The following is a 20,330-nucleotide window of genomic DNA, read 5'->3' as shown; positions in this document are numbered from 1 at the left end:
TCACGTTCACACTATTACATCGTTATGGTTGCTATGCACGAGCAACTGGTCCACAACACCACGCCTAGCACACCGCACACCCATCCACATTCTTTCTTCATATTTTTCCATCAGCTCATAAACCACCACAGCATCAGACCGCCCACTTCCCCTCGTACCCAGGAAATAAGGAAGATACTTAAACAGTCATAATTTCGAGGGTGAATTCATAAGAAAGGACACGGCAGGCGGCAGCGAGTGATGTGGGCCGAGTGGCATGCTGGGTAGCGGACACAGAAGTGCGTGGGAGCCGTACCTTGAGCATGTCCAGAGAGAGCTGGTGTGCCGGGGGGTAGGTGGTCTCCAGGGACAGCAGCAGGCAGGCCTGTGGTGGACGATCAAACATGGACTCAGACGGTCAGTACGGGTCATTAAAGGCCACTCTTACACACAGTCCATTACGCAATGACACACACTCTCCTGCATCAAACACTCTCCTGCATCACACACTCTCCTGCATCACACACTCTCCTGCATCACACACTCTCCTGCATCACACACTCTGCTGAGATACAGTGCAGTGCAGTACAGTGGACGCTCTTGACAAATGACTTCCTTCGCAGTAGACAGGTTTATACGTATTTAATTTAGTCCTTCGCAGTAGACAGGTTTATACGTATTTTAGAATGTGTATTAACCGTATGTTATTTGCACACCTATGAATTTTTGCCCGTAAAGTCAGTAGAGGTGTAAAGTCTGCATTGGTGTATAGGTATAGAGGTGTAAAGTCTGCATTGGTGTATAGGTATAGAGGTGTAACAGCAATGATAAACTTAAAAAGTCTGTTTAGGTGTATAGATGTAAAGTATGTATAGGCATATTAGGGGTAAAGTCTGTTTAGGTGTATAGATGTAAAGTATGTATAGGCATATTAGGGGTAAAGTCTGTTTAGGTGTATAGATGTAAAGTATGTATAGGCATATTAGGGGTAAAGTCTGTATAGGTGTAAAGGTGTAAAATATGTATAGGCATATTAGGGGTAAAGTCTGTATAGGTGTAAAGGTGTAAAAGTATGTATAGGTGACCCATACTCTAAACAAATGTGTAACAAACATCAAAGCATCAACAGGAAGCCGTAATGTTGTCCACAGGTCTCTTGGTACTTTTACCTGACGCTAGGTGCCTTGAGGATAGCGTTTTTAACTGCTGAACATTCTACACAGACTCAGAGCAGAGCAGAGCAGAGCAGAGCAGAGCCACAGGTGGGGGCAGTGGAGAGGTCCTCTGGCTCCTGGACTTACCAGAGGTTTGGAGTCGCTGAGCACGTGGTACTGCAGGAACTGGTGGAGCATGTAGAAGAGGTTGTGATGCACCAGCGTCTTGATCACCAGCTCATACAGATAGTGCTGCAGAACAACAACAAGAGCTGCGTTAGTGCTGTCAATCAGAGCTGTGTTAGCGCTGTCAATCAGAGCTGCGTTAGCGCTGTCAATCAGAGCGTTAGCGCTGTCAATGCGCTGTCAATCAGAGCGTTAGCGCTGTTAATCAGAGCTGTGTTAGCGCTGTCAATCAGAGCTGTGTTAGCGCTGTCAATCAGAGCGTTAGCGCTGTCAATCAGAGCGTTCAGAGCGTTAGCGCTGTCAATCAGAGCGTTAGCACTGTCAATCAGAGGTGCGTTTCCCAAAACCATAGTTGCTAACCCGTTAGCAACTTAGTTGGTTGGCAATGGGAAATTGCATTGCAACCAACAAAGTTGCCAACTAAGTTAGCAACTATGGTTTTGGGAATCGCACCCCAGAGCGTTAACGCTGTCAATCAGAGGTGCGTTAGTGCTGGCTAACCCGGGTCACTTTAAGAGTAACCAAGCCAGGTAACTGGCTAACCCGGGTTGCACTGAGCAGCTGTTGTTTCTTAAGTGGCGATATTGTTGAAAGAATATTAAACAAATAATGGGGACTGAATACTGAATACGTTGGTACATTATGACAGAGGTGCTTTTGTTACCGTGCCATTAGCCATTGTGCACCATGATCAAAGGAATTCTAGTGACTCTGGGTGACGTACCTGCACAGTGATCTGATACTGGTTAAGGGACCGGATGTACTCCATCAGAACAGCAATGATAAACTTATGGGAGACACCCTGTTAAACAGGAAACAGAAAACATTTTTTAATTTGCTTTAGATAATATAGAAATTCTAAATCTGATTAAAACTGGTCAGGTTCCTGTAAATTCCACAGAACACAAATATTCAGCTGAATGAGTTACAGGAAATGGAAGAAATTAAAGAGAACTTCCAGGTAAGTGACCTTGCGCTCCGTGAAGGCCGAGAGGACATGAGTGTACATGTCCGACTGGTCGATGACGGCCTGCGTCCTCATCGGTCGCTTATAGGACGAATTGGATCTGCTGGGACCTGACTCCATCGCCTGTGAGGTAGTGAGAGGCGTTTTTAAACAAGTCACACACACACACACACACACACACACACACACACACTACACCATCTGCTGTGCGGTAGTAAGAGGCGTTGTAGTCACATGTAGCTGAAGAACACTATACAATCTAAAACTATGCAGTGAATTTTCAAATTAGTTAGCACATTAATGCACACAAAAATACAAACACATGCATGCATATTGTAAAAATGCAATCAATAATGATGAATGCACTACTTACCACAATGTACGACTGCACACACAGTGTAAGACTGTGCACACACACACACACACACACACACACACACACACACTAGATTACACTACTTACCGCAGTGTAGGACTGCTCTGCCTCTAGGTATTCTTTGTAGACCTGGTTGAGTTTGTCAAACACAATGGCCACCACAGGAAGACTGCCCTTCTCATCACCCACCAACACTACAAGAGGAAGAGACCAGATCTCATCAGTCATCACCCACCAACACTAGAACAGGAAGTCATCACCCACCAACACTACAACAGGAAGTCATCATCCACTAACACTACAACAGGAAGAGACCAGATCTCATCAGTCATCACCCACCATCACTACAACAGGAAGAGACCAAATCTCATCAGTCATCACCCACCAACACTAGAACAGGAAGTCATCACCCACCAACACTACAACAGGAAGTCATCACCCACCATCACTACAACAGGAAGAGACCAGATCTCATCAGTCATCACCCACCAACACTACAACAAGAAGTCATCACCCACCAACACCACAACAGGAAGTCATCACCCACCAACACTACAACAGGAAGAGACCAGATCTCATCACCCACCATCACTACAACAGGAAGAGACCAAATCTCATCAGTCATCACCCACCAACACTAGAACAGGAAGTCATCACCCACCAACACTACAACAGGAAGAGACCAAATATCATCACCCACCAACTCTAGAACAGGAAGAGACCAGTTCTCATCACCCACCAACACTACAACAGGAAGTCATCACCCACCAACACTAGGACAGGAAGAGACCAGATCAGTCCGTATGCCACAGGTGGTGGCACATTTCATATATTACGGTACATCAGCCTTTAGAAGTAGCACCACAGCCAAATGTATCTCCACATCAACACAACACAGACATCAACATGCACATCAACATACTGCAAAACTATAGGCCTCTGAAGTTCGCCTACAAAAAAGCTGCCATCTTTGAGATCCGGTATCTTGCATTTTTTTTTCCTATGGGAAAATAACATGGGGGTTTTGAATTATCGCACCTGTTAAACTCTCGCAGGGAAGAAGTCTGAAATGCAGACGTTTTGCTCAACACACTTTTGACCTCTGCCTTCGAGTGGCTCCTGTGATCTTCAGTATGTTAAGACGGCAAACTACCCCAGAGCTAACCCAGAACTAACCCAGAACTACATAGGTAGCTTCAATTAACATCCGGATCTCCTTATATGGGCAAAGATGGCAGCTTAGGTTCTTTTTTGTAGGTGAACTTCAGAGGTCTGTGGAAATAATGAGAATATGAGGACCTTATACATCATTATACTTACATAGATAAAGTTATAGAAATAGAAATGCAGGTTTATGTCTAACAATCAGTTCTAATGAATAAACCTCAGTTAAAAGCCAATGAATACGGAGGGTTTGTGAAGATGCCGCGGGACTGAGTTAGCAACTAAGGAGTCTTACTCTGGGAGCACACGGACAGGATGACCATCTTGCAGTCGCGTCTGCGCAACAGGAAGTCCATCAGCTTGCCCTTGTCCTGCAGGAGGTTCAGCGTCGGCTGCAGCTTCACCTTCAGGTACCAGAGATAACCTGCACACACAGGACACACGCAGGACACTCCATTCAGTACCACAGATAACCTGCACACACATGATACACACAGGACACAGACAGGACACACACAGGACACTCCATTCAGTACCACAGATAACCTGCACACACATGACACACACATGACACACACAGGACACTCCATTCAGTACAGTTAGAGGATATCTCATTCAGCACATTCAGATTGTTTCTCAGATGAAAGCAGCATGTGAATGAACAACACGGGTGAGTGTACTGTTCCTGGCATCCCCTGTGAGTAATAAGCCATGGTATATATACTCTTTTTGATCCTGTGAGGGGAAATTTGGTCTCTGTTCCCAAGAATTAGTGAAACACACTCAGCACACAGTGAACACACAGTGAGGTGGCCACACACACTAAGCTGACTGTTGAGATGTCTGCTACAACAGCGGCACCCAGGAGCAGTGAGGGGTTAGGTGCCTTGCTCAAGGGCACTTCAGCCGTGCCTACTGGTTGGGGTTTGAACCAGCAACCCTCCGGTTACAAGTCCGAAGCGCTAACCAGTAGGCCACAGCTGCCCCATGAGTAGTATACTATCCCCCTGAGTAGTATACTATCCCCCTGAGTAGTATACTATCCCCCTGGCAGACACACAGTGAGTAATAAGCGCTCTCGGCACCAAACTAAAGCACCTACAATACATTAACATGGGAGCTAATGGAGCATTTAAACATCCAAATCAGGAAATGAAACCCTGCTCACCTTCACTGGCGCTGATGATGATGTCGGGCTGAAACACACTCCAGGTGGACGAGTCTTTGGGTTTAGAGTTCAGGAAAGCTAACAGCAGGATGAGATGGCCACCTCACAACTAAACAGCACTCCATTAGAAATACATCACACTCACTACATCTATTTTGTATGCAGCAGCATTTTCTTTGATGATTAACCAACATCCCCGCTCAAAGTGGTGGAAAGAGTTACAATGTTACAAACCCAGTGTCTGTGTGTCTGTGTGTCTGTGCGTGCGTGCGTGCGTCAAGTCAGAAAAGATACACAGCTCACAGGCCACTGGTGCTTGGCTAGGGGCTGCAGCAGGACCTGGGAAAGTGAAACAGAAACAGACGTCACGTTAAAGAGGCTGTTTTACACACACACACACACACACACATACATACACACACATACATACATACATACATACACACACACACACACACACACATACATACATACACACATAATATAAATTCTATTAGTGAAACAGACCTCATATTAAAGTGGCTATTTTACACATATAAGTACATCCACAACATATAAATACATACATACATACATACATACATACATACATACATACATGTACATACATACATGTCATATAAATTCTATTAGTGAAACAGACCTCACGTTAAAGTGGCTATTTTACATATCATATAAGTATTATGAGTGCAGTATCATGCAAATTCCTTACTGAAACATGTCACAACCAGCCTGGGTGCCAGCCAAACATTTGAGGTCGGGAAGTTCGGTCTGGCATTGCTCTGTTGTGGAGCAACTATGCTCGCCCCAAATCTGGCGGACCAATCAAATCGGGCTTTACGATGATGGACAGGTGAGCAACAGCGCGTCGTCCATCACGTCATCTGAGCACACTTAGGTTGATTATGTTTGCAACAAAAACGCTGTGGCTAAAAGGAGACAGATAGCTTCCCCCCATATGGAAAATGCATATTATTTCAATGAGGTTTTATCACTGAAAACTATTATTTCTGAAAACTTTGGCCAAAGTTGAGATGTTGGAAAACACACACACACACACACCTACAAGACTTTTAGCACTTTTACATCCCTCACCCTATGCTACAGACCTTTTATTTATTTTCTTATTTCATCACACGTCAAAACACACACACACACACACACACACACACACACACACATATCTGACTTTCTCCAACTTTTGCACATCTCCATAGAACTTTTTATTTATTATTTTTGATTTCTCCTCCATCTACCCTTGTCCTTGATTGCCTAGCCTTTCCACCCCATAATTACGTCCCAATGGAGCAGTATCAGGCTCATATTCTGACGAGAATTTGAGTATGACAACGTCAGGCTGTCACAACATCAATGATGGAGAACTGAAACTGGATAGATCACCACATAGATTCTTAGAATGTTGCTCCCTGTTGGTGGAGATCAGATCCCATCATAGCGGGGGGCATTAGATCCTCAGATCCTACCATAGCGGGGCATTAGATCCTCAGATCCTACCATAGCGGGGCATTAGATCCTCAGATCCTATCATAGCGGGGGCATTAGATCCTCAGATCCTACCATAGCGGGGCATTAGATCCTCAGATCCTATCATAGCGGGGGCATTAGATCCTCAGATCCTACCATAGCAGGGCATTAGATCCTCAGATCCTACCATAGCGGGGCATTACATGTTCAAGACACATTTACGATCTGCTAAAGTGATTTAAATATGCAAATGTAAATGAGATCTACATGAGCAACTGCTTTGGCTACCCAAAGAACTTTACTGGGCGAGTGAACTGTCTATGTTGAATGTGTGTGTGTGTGTGTGTGTGTGTGTGTGTGTGTGTGTGTGTGTGTGTGTGTGTGTGTGTGTATAAAGGTGGGTGCGCACCTGTCCGAGGGATCCTGTAAGGGTGGATGGAGCGGGCAGGGAGGACAGGCTGATGGACATTCACAGCACAGTCTGGCTCTTGTAACTTGATGTCAAATATAATGGAGGTCTGGAGCAGAAAAAGCACAGACTTCAGTTAAAACCAAACAGCTCCAGTCTCTTAGTCATCTAAGAAGGTTCAGTTCACTACTCAGTAGGACCTACTCTGCTCTAGGCACTGATTCAGTTTACTACTCAGTAGGACCTACTCTGCTCTAGGCACTGATTCAGTTTACTACTCAGTAGGACCTACTCTGCTCTAGGCACTGATTCAGTTTACTACTCAGTAGGACCTACACTGCTCTAGGCACTGATTCAGTTCACTACTCAGTAGGACCTACTCTGCTCTAGGCACTGATTCAGTTCACCTCAGTAGGACCACTGCTCTAGGCACTGATTCAGTTCACTACTCAGTAGGACCTACTCTGCTCTAGGCACTGATTCAGTACACTACTCACTGATTCACTACTCAGTAGGACCTACTCTGCTCTAGGCACTGATTCAGTACACTACTCAGTGATTCACTACTCAGTAGGACCTACACTGCTCTAGGCGCTGATTGAGTTGAGCGTGCAGAGAGGTTGCACAGCAGGCATACGTTTCTAGCGTGGCAAGGCAAGGAGCATGGAGTTTCCCCTGCGGAAATCTAGTTGAATCTGGACTTTAAATCACAGTGGCCACAAGCTTCCTTATTACTGATGGAATGAGGAAGAACATTCCGGGTCTGTTAAGCCCAATGTCCACCCTGCTTACAAAAACATTCCTGGTCTGTTACATGAACATTCTGGGTCTTTTACATGAACATTCCTGGTCTGTTACATGAACATTCCGGGTCTGTTAAGCCCAATGTCCACCCTGCTTACAAAAACATTCCTGGTCTGTTACATGAACATTCTGGGTCTTTTACATGAACATTCCTGGTCTGTTACATGAACATTCCGGGTCTGTTAAGCCCAATGTCCACCCCGCTTACAAAAACATTCCTGGTCTGTTACATGAACATTCCGGGTCTGTCCACCCTGCATACATGGCGCAGCTAATGACTGAAGACACATTTCCCAAACATGAGAAACTCCGAGCTACGAACCAAATGACTGGCAAGTGCCACACACACACACACACACACACACATTACTCACTTGTGAACTCTGATGATGAACCACCACCAAATTATCCACCACATTCAGTGCAAATTTGCCCGTAGTATTAAGCTTCAGCACATGGGTCTTCTTACAGGCTCCTTCCCTACGCAGAGGTAATGGAGAACAGACATGGAGAACAGTGAGGTGATGGAGAACAGACATGGAGAACAGTGAGGTGATGGAGAACAGACATGGAGAACAGTGAGATGATGGAGAACAGACATGGAGAACAGTGAGATGATGGAGAACACAGACATGGAGAACAGTGAGATGATGGAGAACAGCCTCCACCCTCCTTTTACATATGAGCGTCCTCCACCCTCCACCCTCCTTTTACATAGGATAGAGGATAGAGGGAGTGCTCTTACCTGAGCAGGTGATAAAACACTATTGAGAATGTGCTTTTACCTGAGCAGGTGATGAAGCACTATAGAGAGAGTGCTTTTACCTGAGCAGGTGATGAAGCACTATAGAGAGAGTGCTTTTACCTGAGCAAGTGATAAAACACTATTGAGAATGTGCTTTTACCTGAGCAGGTGATGAAGCACTATAGAGAGAGTGCTCTTACCTGGGCAGGTGATAAAGCACCACCTCAGCTCCAGGACTGTTGGTGGTTCTGGAGTGATGCTTCAGGTACATCACATACAGCTCGCCATATCTGAAACAGAGTCAACTTTTCACTTTTCATGGACAAGCAGCTCCATAAATGGTACAAAAAAACAAGTATGGTGCCATCAGGTATGTTTTGGTTTTGGAATATTTGATTTTCAGACTTGTAACAGACAGACACTAGCCGTTTGTGTAGAGATAGAAGAGTAACTGTGTAAGAGCATCACACAGGGCCCTCTCATGCAGATCCACACAGGGCCCTCTCATGCAGATCCACAGTTAGAGAAAAGAGCATCACACAGGGGCCTTACATGCTGGACACCGCAATATCTCTCTCCGAGAGGCTGAGCTTGGCAGGTTTGGGGACCACAGGCAACTCGATTTCAAATTTGGACATCTTGGCCATGGTTCCACTCTGAAGAGACAACACAGAAGAGACACACCATGAGCAGGGCTGCAAATAATACCGGGCCAAGGAAACGATATCTGGAAGAAGAAAGCATCAAATTCCTTCTAACGCCTCTCAAAACTAGTGACTCAATATAAAAGTGAGATCTTCTCAGATTACTTACCCGCCACCTGTGTTCGAAGTTATCAAGGAACTGCACGATATCGCTGTTGCTAGCCAACTAGCAAACAAACGCTTAAAAAAACAGTTGACACCGGCGCAGCCCGCCATTACACGATGCTCCCCTCAGCTGTGCACCAGGCTGCGACTCAAGGCCCTTCTCAGCTAAAAGATAGTGGAACTCAAGCCAGAATAGCTAATTCCTCCATCAGATTGAGAAGGATGAACAGTTCCTCGACACCTTTCTCTCCGTGAAGTAACGCTACCTCTCTTACACACACAAATGCCAGATGCCCTGATTTCACTCTGTCCTCCAATACTTTAACCATGCCATGCACTAATGCAACTTCTGTCCCTGTTGCCTCTCCCCGCCTCTGCTGAGAACCAAGCCTGCTCTGCTGGCCAGCTCCACTCCACACCAGCCTGAGCCATGGCGAGAAGCAAGCATCACAAGCACGCAGACGGGTCCGACGGCACTCAGGCCCAGCCCAACCTATACGACTGGAAAATCGCTATGCCATTCTGACCGAGGGATGAGGAGCCCCTCCAGCCCCTGAGACAACCATCCTGGTCCTCCTCAAAGTCGGCCCCCACCCTCCTCCTCCCCGACCTCATCAACCTCCACCCTGGTCATCGGGCAGTTCCATGGTTAGAGACCTCTGCATTCCCCATCATGTAGCTGTCCCTCCAAGGTCTACTTGCTTCCCCTGGTGCCAAGGTCCTTGACATCCAGCAGAAACTCCCAAGCATCCTGGGCCGGCCACACCAAGGTCAACAACATCATGACATTGGGCACCTAACGACATCAGAGATAAGCAGTCAGTAGCACTGCAGAAAAAAACTACAAAACTCTCATCACCACTCTGATGGGCACAGAAAAAAACGCTTTGTCATCTCTGGGCCTCTCCCTACCTACAGAAAAGGTGCTGAGAGATGGTCCAGACTGTTCGATCTCCACACCTGGCTCAAACGCTACTGCGCCTCCCTAAGCATCCCCTATGTCAACAACTGGGGCTTGTTCTGGGAGAGGCCCAGTATGCTGAAGCTGATGGTCTCCACCCAAACCAACATGGAGCCAGGCTACTCTCTGACAACATGGCCCCCACACTGAGACATTGACATTCTGTAGAAAATATTACAGATTCAATGCCCCAGGTATTGATTCAATGGCATTATACATGTGGATGGGTCTGAGAATGTTTTCTGCAGGGTAACATACAATACTACTACCATAGATCAAGCTGTGTCATGCAATAGCATGACTTATGCTTATAGTTCTATTCCAACGCTGATTTCTACCCAACGATAGTAAAAAGAAAAGACAAATTTAAAAACTAGAAACCTAACAAATATTCTTTCCATACCTCAGCATATTCCCTCAAAAGCCAGAGGCATTTTCAGCTAACATGGGTTTACTAAATATAGGTGCACTTACTACCAAAACCTTTGCAATCAATGATTTTATTAGTGAAAAAAATTGGATTTTCTGTTTCTTGTTGAAACCTGGTTGACTTCAGACAGCTTAAGCTGTTCTTGTTGAGACTTGTCCCCCAAATTATAATTTCTTCCACTCAATTAGACAAGGCAAACGAGGTGGTGGAATTGCCTCCATTCTCTCAAACAAATATAGTTGCACACGAAGTCAACTTTGGCTTAATTCGCTTTCCTTTGAGTATATTGCCCTCACTCTGAAGGCTGACCCAGTTGTATTTCTATTAACCTTATACCGCTTCCCTCCTAAACTATGGACTGGCTTTCTGCACCAGTTTTCTGAACTTATGTCGCCATCATCACTAGCTATGATCGGATAATTGTAAATGGCGACTTCAATATTCATGTCAATAAGACAACTGATGCTAAAGCCAGTAAGTTCCTTAATGTGTTGGACAGTTTAGAGCTAAAGCAGCATGTTACAGGACCCACCCACAACCTTGGCAACACCCCTCGATCTAGTCATTTCCAGAGGGATAGAAGTCACAGACTTATCAGTAAAATGATATAAATATGTCTGATCATCATTGTGTATCTTTTAATATTGTACTACATACTCCAAAAATTCATCCCTAAAATTGCAATCAAATCATGACTTGACATTAGAGCAGAACAGCAGTTCATAGCTCTTATAGACTCCATAAATTTAGATATTTTACATCATCCCATTGATCAAATGGTAGAGGCTCTTAATCGTGAATTAGGGCGCCTCTGCTTTGACAGAGTGGCACCCTTAAAGACAAAAAAAAAGGCCCTGTAGCAAACTGACACCTTGATGAATGAAAATATCCATGATCTAAAAAGATCATGTAGGAAAGCTGAGAGAACATGGAGAAAAAACTAAGTTACAGGTTCACCGTGCCATTCTAAAAGAAAAAATTGCAAATTATAATAGAGCTATTCGAATGAGAGGAGGAACCACTTCTCTAAGGTAATTGCTGAAAACAGTGGAAACTCTAGGGTGTTGTTCTCTACCATTGATAGGCTATTGCATCAAACACCTTTTGACACACTCAGTCAGGCATCCTCTCTAAGATGCTAAGAATTTGCAGACTTCTTCAAAACAAAGTCATTTCTATAAGGGAGGCTATTGGTAACACAAGTAATATGTTTGATAGTACACCCAAAAACAGCCCCCAAAATTAAGGTCCTTTAGCACTATTACTCAATCTGAGCTTGGTAAAATTATAACTCAAACCGCTCTTCAACATGTGTTTTAGATCCAACCCTACTACATTCCTCAAAAAAGTATATGATGGCTTAGCTCCCTTTTTTTCTCAAGGTAATAAATACCTCATTAGAAACAGGTATATTTCCAACTGCTTTTAAAACCGCTGTTGTGAAACCTTTACTTAAAAAAGTCAAAACTTGACCATGCCAATCTGAGCAACTACAGGCCTATATCAAATCTATCGTTTTTTGAGCAAAGTACTTGAAAAAGTTGTTTGCAATCAGTTAAATACCTTCCTCAACTAAAAACAGTATCCTTGAAAAATTCCAATCAGGTTTTAGATCAAATCACAGCACAGAAACGGCTCTAGTAAAGATAGTCAATGATCTCAGACTAGCTACCGACTCAAACAAAGTCTCAATCCTTATTCTTCTGGATTTGAGTGCGCATTTGACACCATTGATCATAGCATCCTAATTCACCGCCTTGCAAAGTGGGTGGGTCTCTCTGATAATGCTCTAAACTGGTTTCAAACCTACATTACTGGCAGAGATTTTTATATCAGTCTAGGAGATCATGTATCTGAAAAACATGACTTGCCTTTTGGTGTGGCCCAGGGGAGCTGCCTTGGTCCCCTGCTATTTTCTCTATATATGCTCCCATTGGGAAACGCCATAAGTCAGCATAATGTAAACTTCCACAGCTACATAGATGATACCCAATTGTATCTTTCTGTGGAGCCAACTAACCCAGATGGCCTTTGCTCCCTCACTGCATGCCTAACCTCCATTAATCAGTGGATGAGCAAAACTTTTGAAACTAAATGATGACAAAACAGAGGTACTTCTGGTTGGACCAAAACTAAAGCCAGATATTATTCTTAGTAATCTGGGGAACTTGGCACACCAGGTCAAACCAAAAGTAACAAGCCTCGGGTGTCATCTTAGATGCAGAGTTAAGTTTTAAGCCCCATATCAGTAAAGTTACTCAGACAGCCTATTTCCACTTGAGAAACATTGCCAAAGTGCGCCCCTTTTAACTCAACAAGATGCAGAAAAGCTAATTCACGCCTTTATCACTAGCAGGTTAGACTACTGCAATGCACTTTTCACTGGTCTTCCCAAAACATCTAAAGAAATTGGCACTCATACAGAACTCTCATGGCTAGACTTTTTTAACTAAGACTAAGAAAGAGAACACATCACCCCTGTGTTGGCTGAACTGCACTGGCTCCCTATTTCCTATAGAATTGATTTTAAGGTTATGTTAATTACTTACAAAGCTCTGAATGGCATAGCACCTTCATATATCTCTGAGCTTTTAATATCTTATCAACCACAAAGGAAACTTAGATCATCCAATTCTAATCTTTTAATCGCACCCAAAGTGCTCCACAAACAAAGTGGAGAAGCTGCGCTTTATCCATTATGCCCCCAAACTATGGAACACCCTGCCTCTGTACATCAAGCAGGCGAGTTCAGTAAATATTTTAAAAAGATCTGAAAACATACCTGTACAGGAAAGCTTTTAGTTAACTCATCTTATCCTGTAGACTACATTTTCAGATTATTCTACATCTGCTACTATTGAGGGCTTAGCCAGCCAGAAGCGGATGGGCTCCCCCTATTAAGTCAGGTTCTGCTCAAGGTTTCTTCCTGGAATATGGAGTTTTTCCTTGCCACAGTTGCCATATGGTGCTTGTGGGGGGTAAGAGGGTTAAGGCTGCCAGTCTTATGACGTCATTTTCTATATTTTTGATATGTTGCTGAGTATAACATAAACAGCAAAAAGAAAAGTGATTGATAATGACTGACTGACTATTATTGTGTTACATGCTTCAAATGTAAAGCACTTTGAGCTGCATTCTGTGTATGAAAGGTGCTATACAAATAAAGCTTTATTATTATTATTATTATTATTATTACCATAACAGGTTCACTCTAAAGACACAACACAGACAGTGAGGCACCATAACAGGTTCACTCTGAAGACACAACACAGACAGTGAGGCACCATAACAGGTTCACTCTGAAGACACAACACAGACAGTGAGGCACCATAACAGGTTCACTCTGAAGACACAACACAGACAGTGATGCACCATAACAGATTCACTCTGAAGACACAACACAGACAGTGATGCACCATAACAGGTTCACTCTGAAGACACAACACAGACAGTGAGGCACCATAACAGGTTCTATATCAAGTGGAAGGACCCTCAGAGCTACTGTGGCTAGATGTGAACCCAGACAGAGCACACACATTAGGGGTGGAACGGTACATGTATTCGTGTTGAACCAAAACGGTTAGCCCCGCCTTAGCTCTGATTGCCGCCTATGTTTTTTTTTTTTTTTTATCAGGTGGACGGTTGAGTCAGTCAGTCAGAGATAGCAGCAGAGGACCCGCTGGACTCTTTCAGATTGTAAGTTTGAGAACTTCAGTTACAGTAGTACAGGCGAGAGAGTGGTGGATAAGACGAAACTGTGTCGGCGTTGTTCAGCAGTTCAGCAGTGAGTGGAAATACATCGAACATGCTAACATATACCCGACACCATCACCCAGATGTACCTTCTTCCTACAGGGATTTACTTTACCAGCCTTTAGAAACACACACAAATAGGGCCAAAACCTACGGCTTAAAATTATTCTGTAATGACAGGAAGCGATGTAAATCATGTGATGATGATTACCTTTATGTTAGGGTAACTTGTAACGTCTCACATGAAGAGCTGGCAGTGTTAAGTGCATGAAGAAAGTGTCAACGCTAACCAGGCTAATAAACAAACCATGCTACGGTGAGTAACGTTGAAGGATAAAGTCACGTGACTTCTAGTTGTAGTCTGTTTATGAAACGAAAGGACCAATTTCGTTTTTTTTTTAAAAGAAGGCAAAATAGTGTGAAATTTTCACAGTTGGTAGTTTATTACTGTACACACACTGAAAAATATTGAGGCAAACTGTAGACCCCTCCATATCCAACCAAACACGGATGTTGAAGGTCTCGCCTAAGTGGATTTTTAAAAATCATTATTCTATGTAATTTGCTCTTTCATAAATAAGAGATGCTGTAGGCCTATTTTCAGTTTTATAGCTGATTGTCTTATTTTGTTTACAAGTTACAGATGGAGTCTGGAGATGATGTGGGGTAGTTGTTGTTTTAGCTGATAGCTCAGGGGAGAGTTTGTATGACACTAGGTGGTACAGCCTGAGACATGTACAATAAAAAATTGCTTTCTGCATTTTTGTTTTGCTTTTCCCTCCATTGTACCAAACTTGTGACTTCTGTGTACCGTTCCACCCCTAATCCACATACACATTAAGATCAGTTGTGCCAAAATTATTTTTCACTAATTGTTGAGGGTGGGAAGTGTGATCTCATAAGACCTACAACACAGTTCATGCCAATAAAACAGCAGAACAGGTATCATAGCAGAATGAGGTCTGAAGGTGCTTGTAAGAGAGGGTACTCACTTTGAAGGCAAAGGGCTGCAGCACGTTTCCCTGGACCGTGGTGGACAGAAGAAGGACTGCTGCTTCAGGGCAGTACATGTACCAGTTCACATTGATGCTCTGACTCTTCAACAGCTTTAGGGTGCGCTTGTCTGGCAAGACCCCAGTGGTGGAGGAAGTACTGAACCTCAGTACTTAAGTAAAAGTACAAATACACAGAGAAATATTTCCTTTAGTAAAAGTAAAAGTACCACAATGACAACCCTACTTAAGTAAAAGTAAAACGTACCTGCTTTTAAATGTACTTTAAGTATTAAAAGTATTTGCATAATGATTTATTCTCTTAATATCTATATTCTAAAAGGAAAAATCAGTATGGGCTGTGGCATTTTAATTAAGCTAGTTTTAGGTTATACTTTCGACTAGATAGTTTTAAATTAATGCAATTGTGCTTACCATCTGTGGCCCAGTTTACATTCTGACCTACAATTCTAGAGACTGTAATTCTGGTTATCTACTAGGGTGATCTGCTGAGTAATATCATTCAGCAAAACAGGAGAGCCTGAAGTTTAACGGGGTAGACAAGGGAAACGTCGGGTGGATCGTAATGCCAATTATGCTGATTGAACAGAAAAGTTGCTGAGAAAGGTGTCTTTATGATTAAGTTCAGTTTCACTTGCGCAGACGCGATAGACATTGAATGGCGCTCACGTTACTACCCCCAATTGTAGGCTATGCATCTTTATTTAATCACACACAATTAAGGAATATTTCCTAATCTGGAAAATGTTACGTTTTTTCCGGCCACCGGTTCATTAATAGTCTACCATTCATTTGTGCCGCAAATGATCAGACGTGTGACAGAAGCATGGGCATAGCCTGTAACTTCGCTGATCCGCGGATAGCAATCTCATCGGAGAGGAGGCCCTAACGCTGCAGATAACAGACAGAGAAAGGCACAGAACACAGTTGCATGTACAGTGTAGCCATGGGTCTGGTGAATATAGCCTACCGAATGCAGATGGCTACAAGCTCACGCTTTGCCTGGTCTAGACTAGAAGCTTATGTTTCTAAGAATGCACGAAGCGCCAGAATCTTTGGTAGCAACCCCGGTAAAACAAACGTGTTTGTCAGAGAAAAAAAACTGATCATAAAATGTATCGTGAAAAAGGAACGATGGTGTTGTAGAAATGTACAGTAAAAGGAGTAAAAGTACAGATAATTGCTGTAAAATGTAACTAAGTAAAAGTCAAAAGTATGCACTATAAATTTTACTTAAGTAAAGTACAAACACGTGGAAAATTTATTTTAAGTACAGTAACGAAGTATTTGTACTTCGTTACATTCCACCACTGCTGTGCTAAGTGTGTTTCACTAATTCACGGATTGGGATAAATGCAGAGACCAAATTTCCCTCACGGGATCAAAAGAGTATATATACTTAATCTGACAGGACAGTGGAAAGAGCAACAGGAAGGGAGTGGGAGAGAGAGATGGGGTGGGATTGGGAAATGACAGCAGGGGAGAGAGATGGGGTGGGATTAGGAAATGACCAGCGCCGGACTCAAACCCAGGTCCCTGTGGGCCCATGGACCTGAAAATGGTAAGGACGGCGTAACTAGCCGCGCCACGGCGCCCCTCGTGATGCTGTGTTTAAAGATTCTTTTCATAATACACACTTATTTCAATACAGCATGACAATTAAAGATCCTTCAGCATTGCATTACCACTTATATGTTACACTCATATGTTATCACTTTGGTCAGTCAGATGTTCCTATGGTGTTAGTCAGATGTCAGATGTTCCTATGGTGTTACCTGGTAGAACTCGATTCCTTGGTCTGTGATGAACACAATCTCATTCCAGTTTGTCCAACAGAAGCCCAGCACGCTTGCGTTTTTAGTCTGCAGGAAGACACACAAGCTGTTCCAGTGACTACACACACTCATTATGTCAATCTTATGCACTTGTTATTCAGAAATGATACAATACCTTGCACTCATGAGAGAATTCTATGTGTGGAAAATCAGGAATAAAGTTGATAAAGTCCTGGAAGGGAGAGACAGACATAATTGAATACATTTGACCTCATATAATTTTAAATGTGATTTACGATTTCATTAACACAATGTCCAGCATGAGGATGGTTCCATTAACACAACGCAGTGGACAAGTTAACTGCAATATACTGCAAAACATAAACTACAATAATCTACACAAAGCAATACACAATATTCAGTCTATGCAAATAACTATAATTTCTTTCCAAAGACTTACCACTGATTTTGGAGTCCTCTGAACAGCTAAGATCTTATTTCCGAGAGAGAATTTGATGCACTTCACCTCGCCTTTGTCATCCATTCTGTGGATTGTAACAAACTTTAGCTTCACGGGTTTTTAGTGTTAGTTGGTAAAAAAAAAAAAAACACAAATTGAATGTCATGTGTCGACATACCTGAATGCCACCGAGTTTTTGTCATCTGGACCTTTAACCACAACACCTGTGGCTCCTCCAGATCGCACCGCAAACACCTGATCGAGACCATCACAATTCTACAGTTCACTTTACAAACACCTGATATAGACACCATCACATTTCTACAGTTCACTTTAACATTATCGACAGGTTGATTAAGTACAGTGACATGTCAGCGTTGTGTTGCGAACATCAGGGAACACAATAACACTTTCTCATGATGCACGTCCTAGCTAGAGCTTCAGCACGGTTCGACAATGGTCAACGGTGTTGAGTGAGGGGCAGTATCAGGCTATGCATCTTTTAATCAAGACAAGTTCCGAAGTTGTCTGCAGGTTGAGTAAGTGGCTACCTAGTTGCACAGGGTCAGGCCCTTTCGGTCATCGAGTTAACGGTGAGTGTGTACGTGATGATAGGATTGCTGCGTCTTTTCTTTACTTTTATGTATGACAGAAATATACGGTGACTTGGTGAAAATATATCAATGAAAGAGGCTGGCTGTCACGATAAAATTAGCTAACAAAAGTAGACAGATAAGTTAGCTCACTGTGTAGGTTAGCACACCAGCTAGCTAGCAGGAAATGGCTAACTTGAGTACAGCAGGTTTTGCGCACAGCTAACGTTACCTGTTTATTTGCCTCGTCGAAAAACACGTTGTTGACACTGGAAGCATGTTCGAATTGCACAGGGTTTTCACAAAGCTCCAGGTAGTAGTCCTCATTCATGATTAATCTCAAGCATTCATTGGTACCAGTTCAGTTGCTGTTTTTCCCCTTACTCCAGGATCATGTGACAGCCGCCTCAGAGGGCGTGGCCTCCGATAAGGAGAGCGCTCTGTCATGGTTTGCCAAAGCGACAAATAGATAGATACAAGGGGAAATTCAAGGTCTCAAGAGCATACAGACACCACACACAACATTCACTAACAGCAGAAAAAGTAATACAAGTATATAATATTAAAAACACAACTAAGCAATAAGGACAGTAGGCTAGAAGATAAAGAATATACTAAAATAGAAATTATACTAAATAACACTAAATCTAAATCAAGTCTAAAACAGTAACAGTCCACATAGTATGATAATATAATATGAACATTACAATAGCCTGGGACTTTTAGTTGTTCCAGAAAGTTAACTGTCAACCATGGGTGGACATTATAAGTAGCCTACATTTACTTGATTACTGTACTTAAGTATGATTTTTGAGTATCTGTACTTTACTTGAGTATTAATATTTTTGGAAACTCATAACCACTACATTTGAAAGACAAATACTGTACTTTTGACTCCACTACATTTTAAATATGAGCATGAAGTACTCGTTACTTTTAACCACATTTCATTCTTGAAATGCATTTATGCGATAGACCATCCACCAAGTTCATTTTTTTTAATAGTTCAATTTGAACTTGGCTGAATTGGCTCTGGTAATGATGGTGACAACAGATTCTTCGTCAGAACATCTTCCATGTAGCCTGGGAGAAGCCAGATGAACCTGTTAGCAATTGAGATTTGAGAAGTGGTCTAGTGTAACCAGGCTATCCTCCATTGTCATTGTGAAATTGGAATGAAATTAGACACCCTAACATCACCTAACATTCACCACATAGCTCTTTAGCCTACATCGTTAAACGATAAATAATCTTACTCATAACTGAGTTATCTGGTTTTGTGTTCAGCGGTGAAAATGTTTTAGATTAGTGAACAGAGAATGAATAATGATTTAAATTATATTATTGCATCCATTTGTAATATTGCAAAGTTATGAAAATAGGTCAAATGTTTTTGCTGGATGTATAGGAACTAAAGGTCCTTTCAAGTCCTTTGCCTTTTTTAATTAGTGAATGATTCCACTGATGTCTCTGCTAATTTAATTTCAATTTCAATTTAATATCACTTAGCACAAAACATTGCACATGTCTCATGCCGCTTTACAGAGTGTTAAACAATCAGAGAAGGCCCATGATTAACAGGGGCGAGGAAACATGTAGGAAGAAACCTCGAGCAGATCCACAACTCAAGGGCCTGACCCATCTGCCCAGGGTCAGTACAGGACAGTAAGGTCTGTTTACATGATGAATGAATAAGTTAGTCAGGTGTAGAGAAAAGAACATGGTGTTTAAAGCCACCGGAGGTGCATGTTACAAAGAGGTGGGATGGTTACATATCCAGTATGATAATGCATGAATCTTATTTAGTGTCAGAAAGTTCAAATAGTCCAGCGTAGGAAAGCAATTGTCCAGGGGGATTAGGAGTTGTCATAGGGCAAGTAGTGGGTCAGTAGTGGGCCAGTAGTGGGTCAGTAGTGGGTCAGTAGTGGGCCAGTAGTGGGTCAGTAGTGGGCCAGGAATCTGGGCAGGGGGGCAGCAACAGGCGATAATAGGGCAGTTGTAGGGATGGGACCTCAGATGAGATGATAGGGCAGTCGTAGGGATGGGACCTCAGATGAGATGATAGGGCAGTCGTAGGGATGGGACTTCAGATGAGATGA

General features: G+C 43.0%; 1 protein-coding gene across 1 annotated transcript in view; it reads right to left on the bottom strand.

The window, feature by feature from the left end:
* rmc1 (regulator of MON1-CCZ1) overlaps nt 1–18,642 on the bottom strand; it is a 28,912-nt gene extending 10,270 nt beyond the window's left edge. The window contains exons 1-18 of the mRNA XM_048266629.1: nt 18,464–18,642; nt 17,817–17,893; nt 17,639–17,723; nt 17,354–17,410; nt 17,179–17,265; nt 15,383–15,523; nt 8,990–9,093; nt 8,638–8,727; nt 8,067–8,172; nt 6,889–6,997; nt 5,289–5,333; nt 4,995–5,048; nt 4,122–4,250; nt 2,750–2,856; nt 2,290–2,409; nt 2,044–2,121; nt 1,281–1,385; nt 296–364 (exon numbers count right to left, since the gene is read on the bottom strand). Of these exons, the coding sequence (XP_048122586.1) occupies nt 296–364; nt 1,281–1,385; nt 2,044–2,121; nt 2,290–2,409; nt 2,750–2,856; nt 4,122–4,250; nt 4,995–5,048; nt 5,289–5,333; nt 6,889–6,997; nt 8,067–8,172; nt 8,638–8,727; nt 8,990–9,093; nt 15,383–15,523; nt 17,179–17,265; nt 17,354–17,410; nt 17,639–17,723; nt 17,817–17,893; nt 18,464–18,562 (1,662 nt within the window). The 5' untranslated portion in view covers nt 18,563–18,642. The remainder of the gene's footprint in view (nt 1–295; nt 365–1,280; nt 1,386–2,043; nt 2,122–2,289; nt 2,410–2,749; nt 2,857–4,121; nt 4,251–4,994; nt 5,049–5,288; nt 5,334–6,888; nt 6,998–8,066; nt 8,173–8,637; nt 8,728–8,989; nt 9,094–15,382; nt 15,524–17,178; nt 17,266–17,353; nt 17,411–17,638; nt 17,724–17,816; nt 17,894–18,463) is intronic.
* Nucleotides 18,643–20,330: the final 1,688 nt, after the last annotated feature.

Source organism: Alosa alosa, chromosome 16 (assembly GCF_017589495.1).
Source record: "Alosa alosa isolate M-15738 ecotype Scorff River chromosome 16, AALO_Geno_1.1, whole genome shotgun sequence".
Taxonomy (NCBI): domain Eukaryota; kingdom Metazoa; phylum Chordata; class Actinopteri; order Clupeiformes; family Clupeidae; genus Alosa; species Alosa alosa.
The sequence above is the reverse complement of the archived record's forward strand: the minus strand, read 5'-3'. Positions and strand labels throughout refer to the sequence as shown.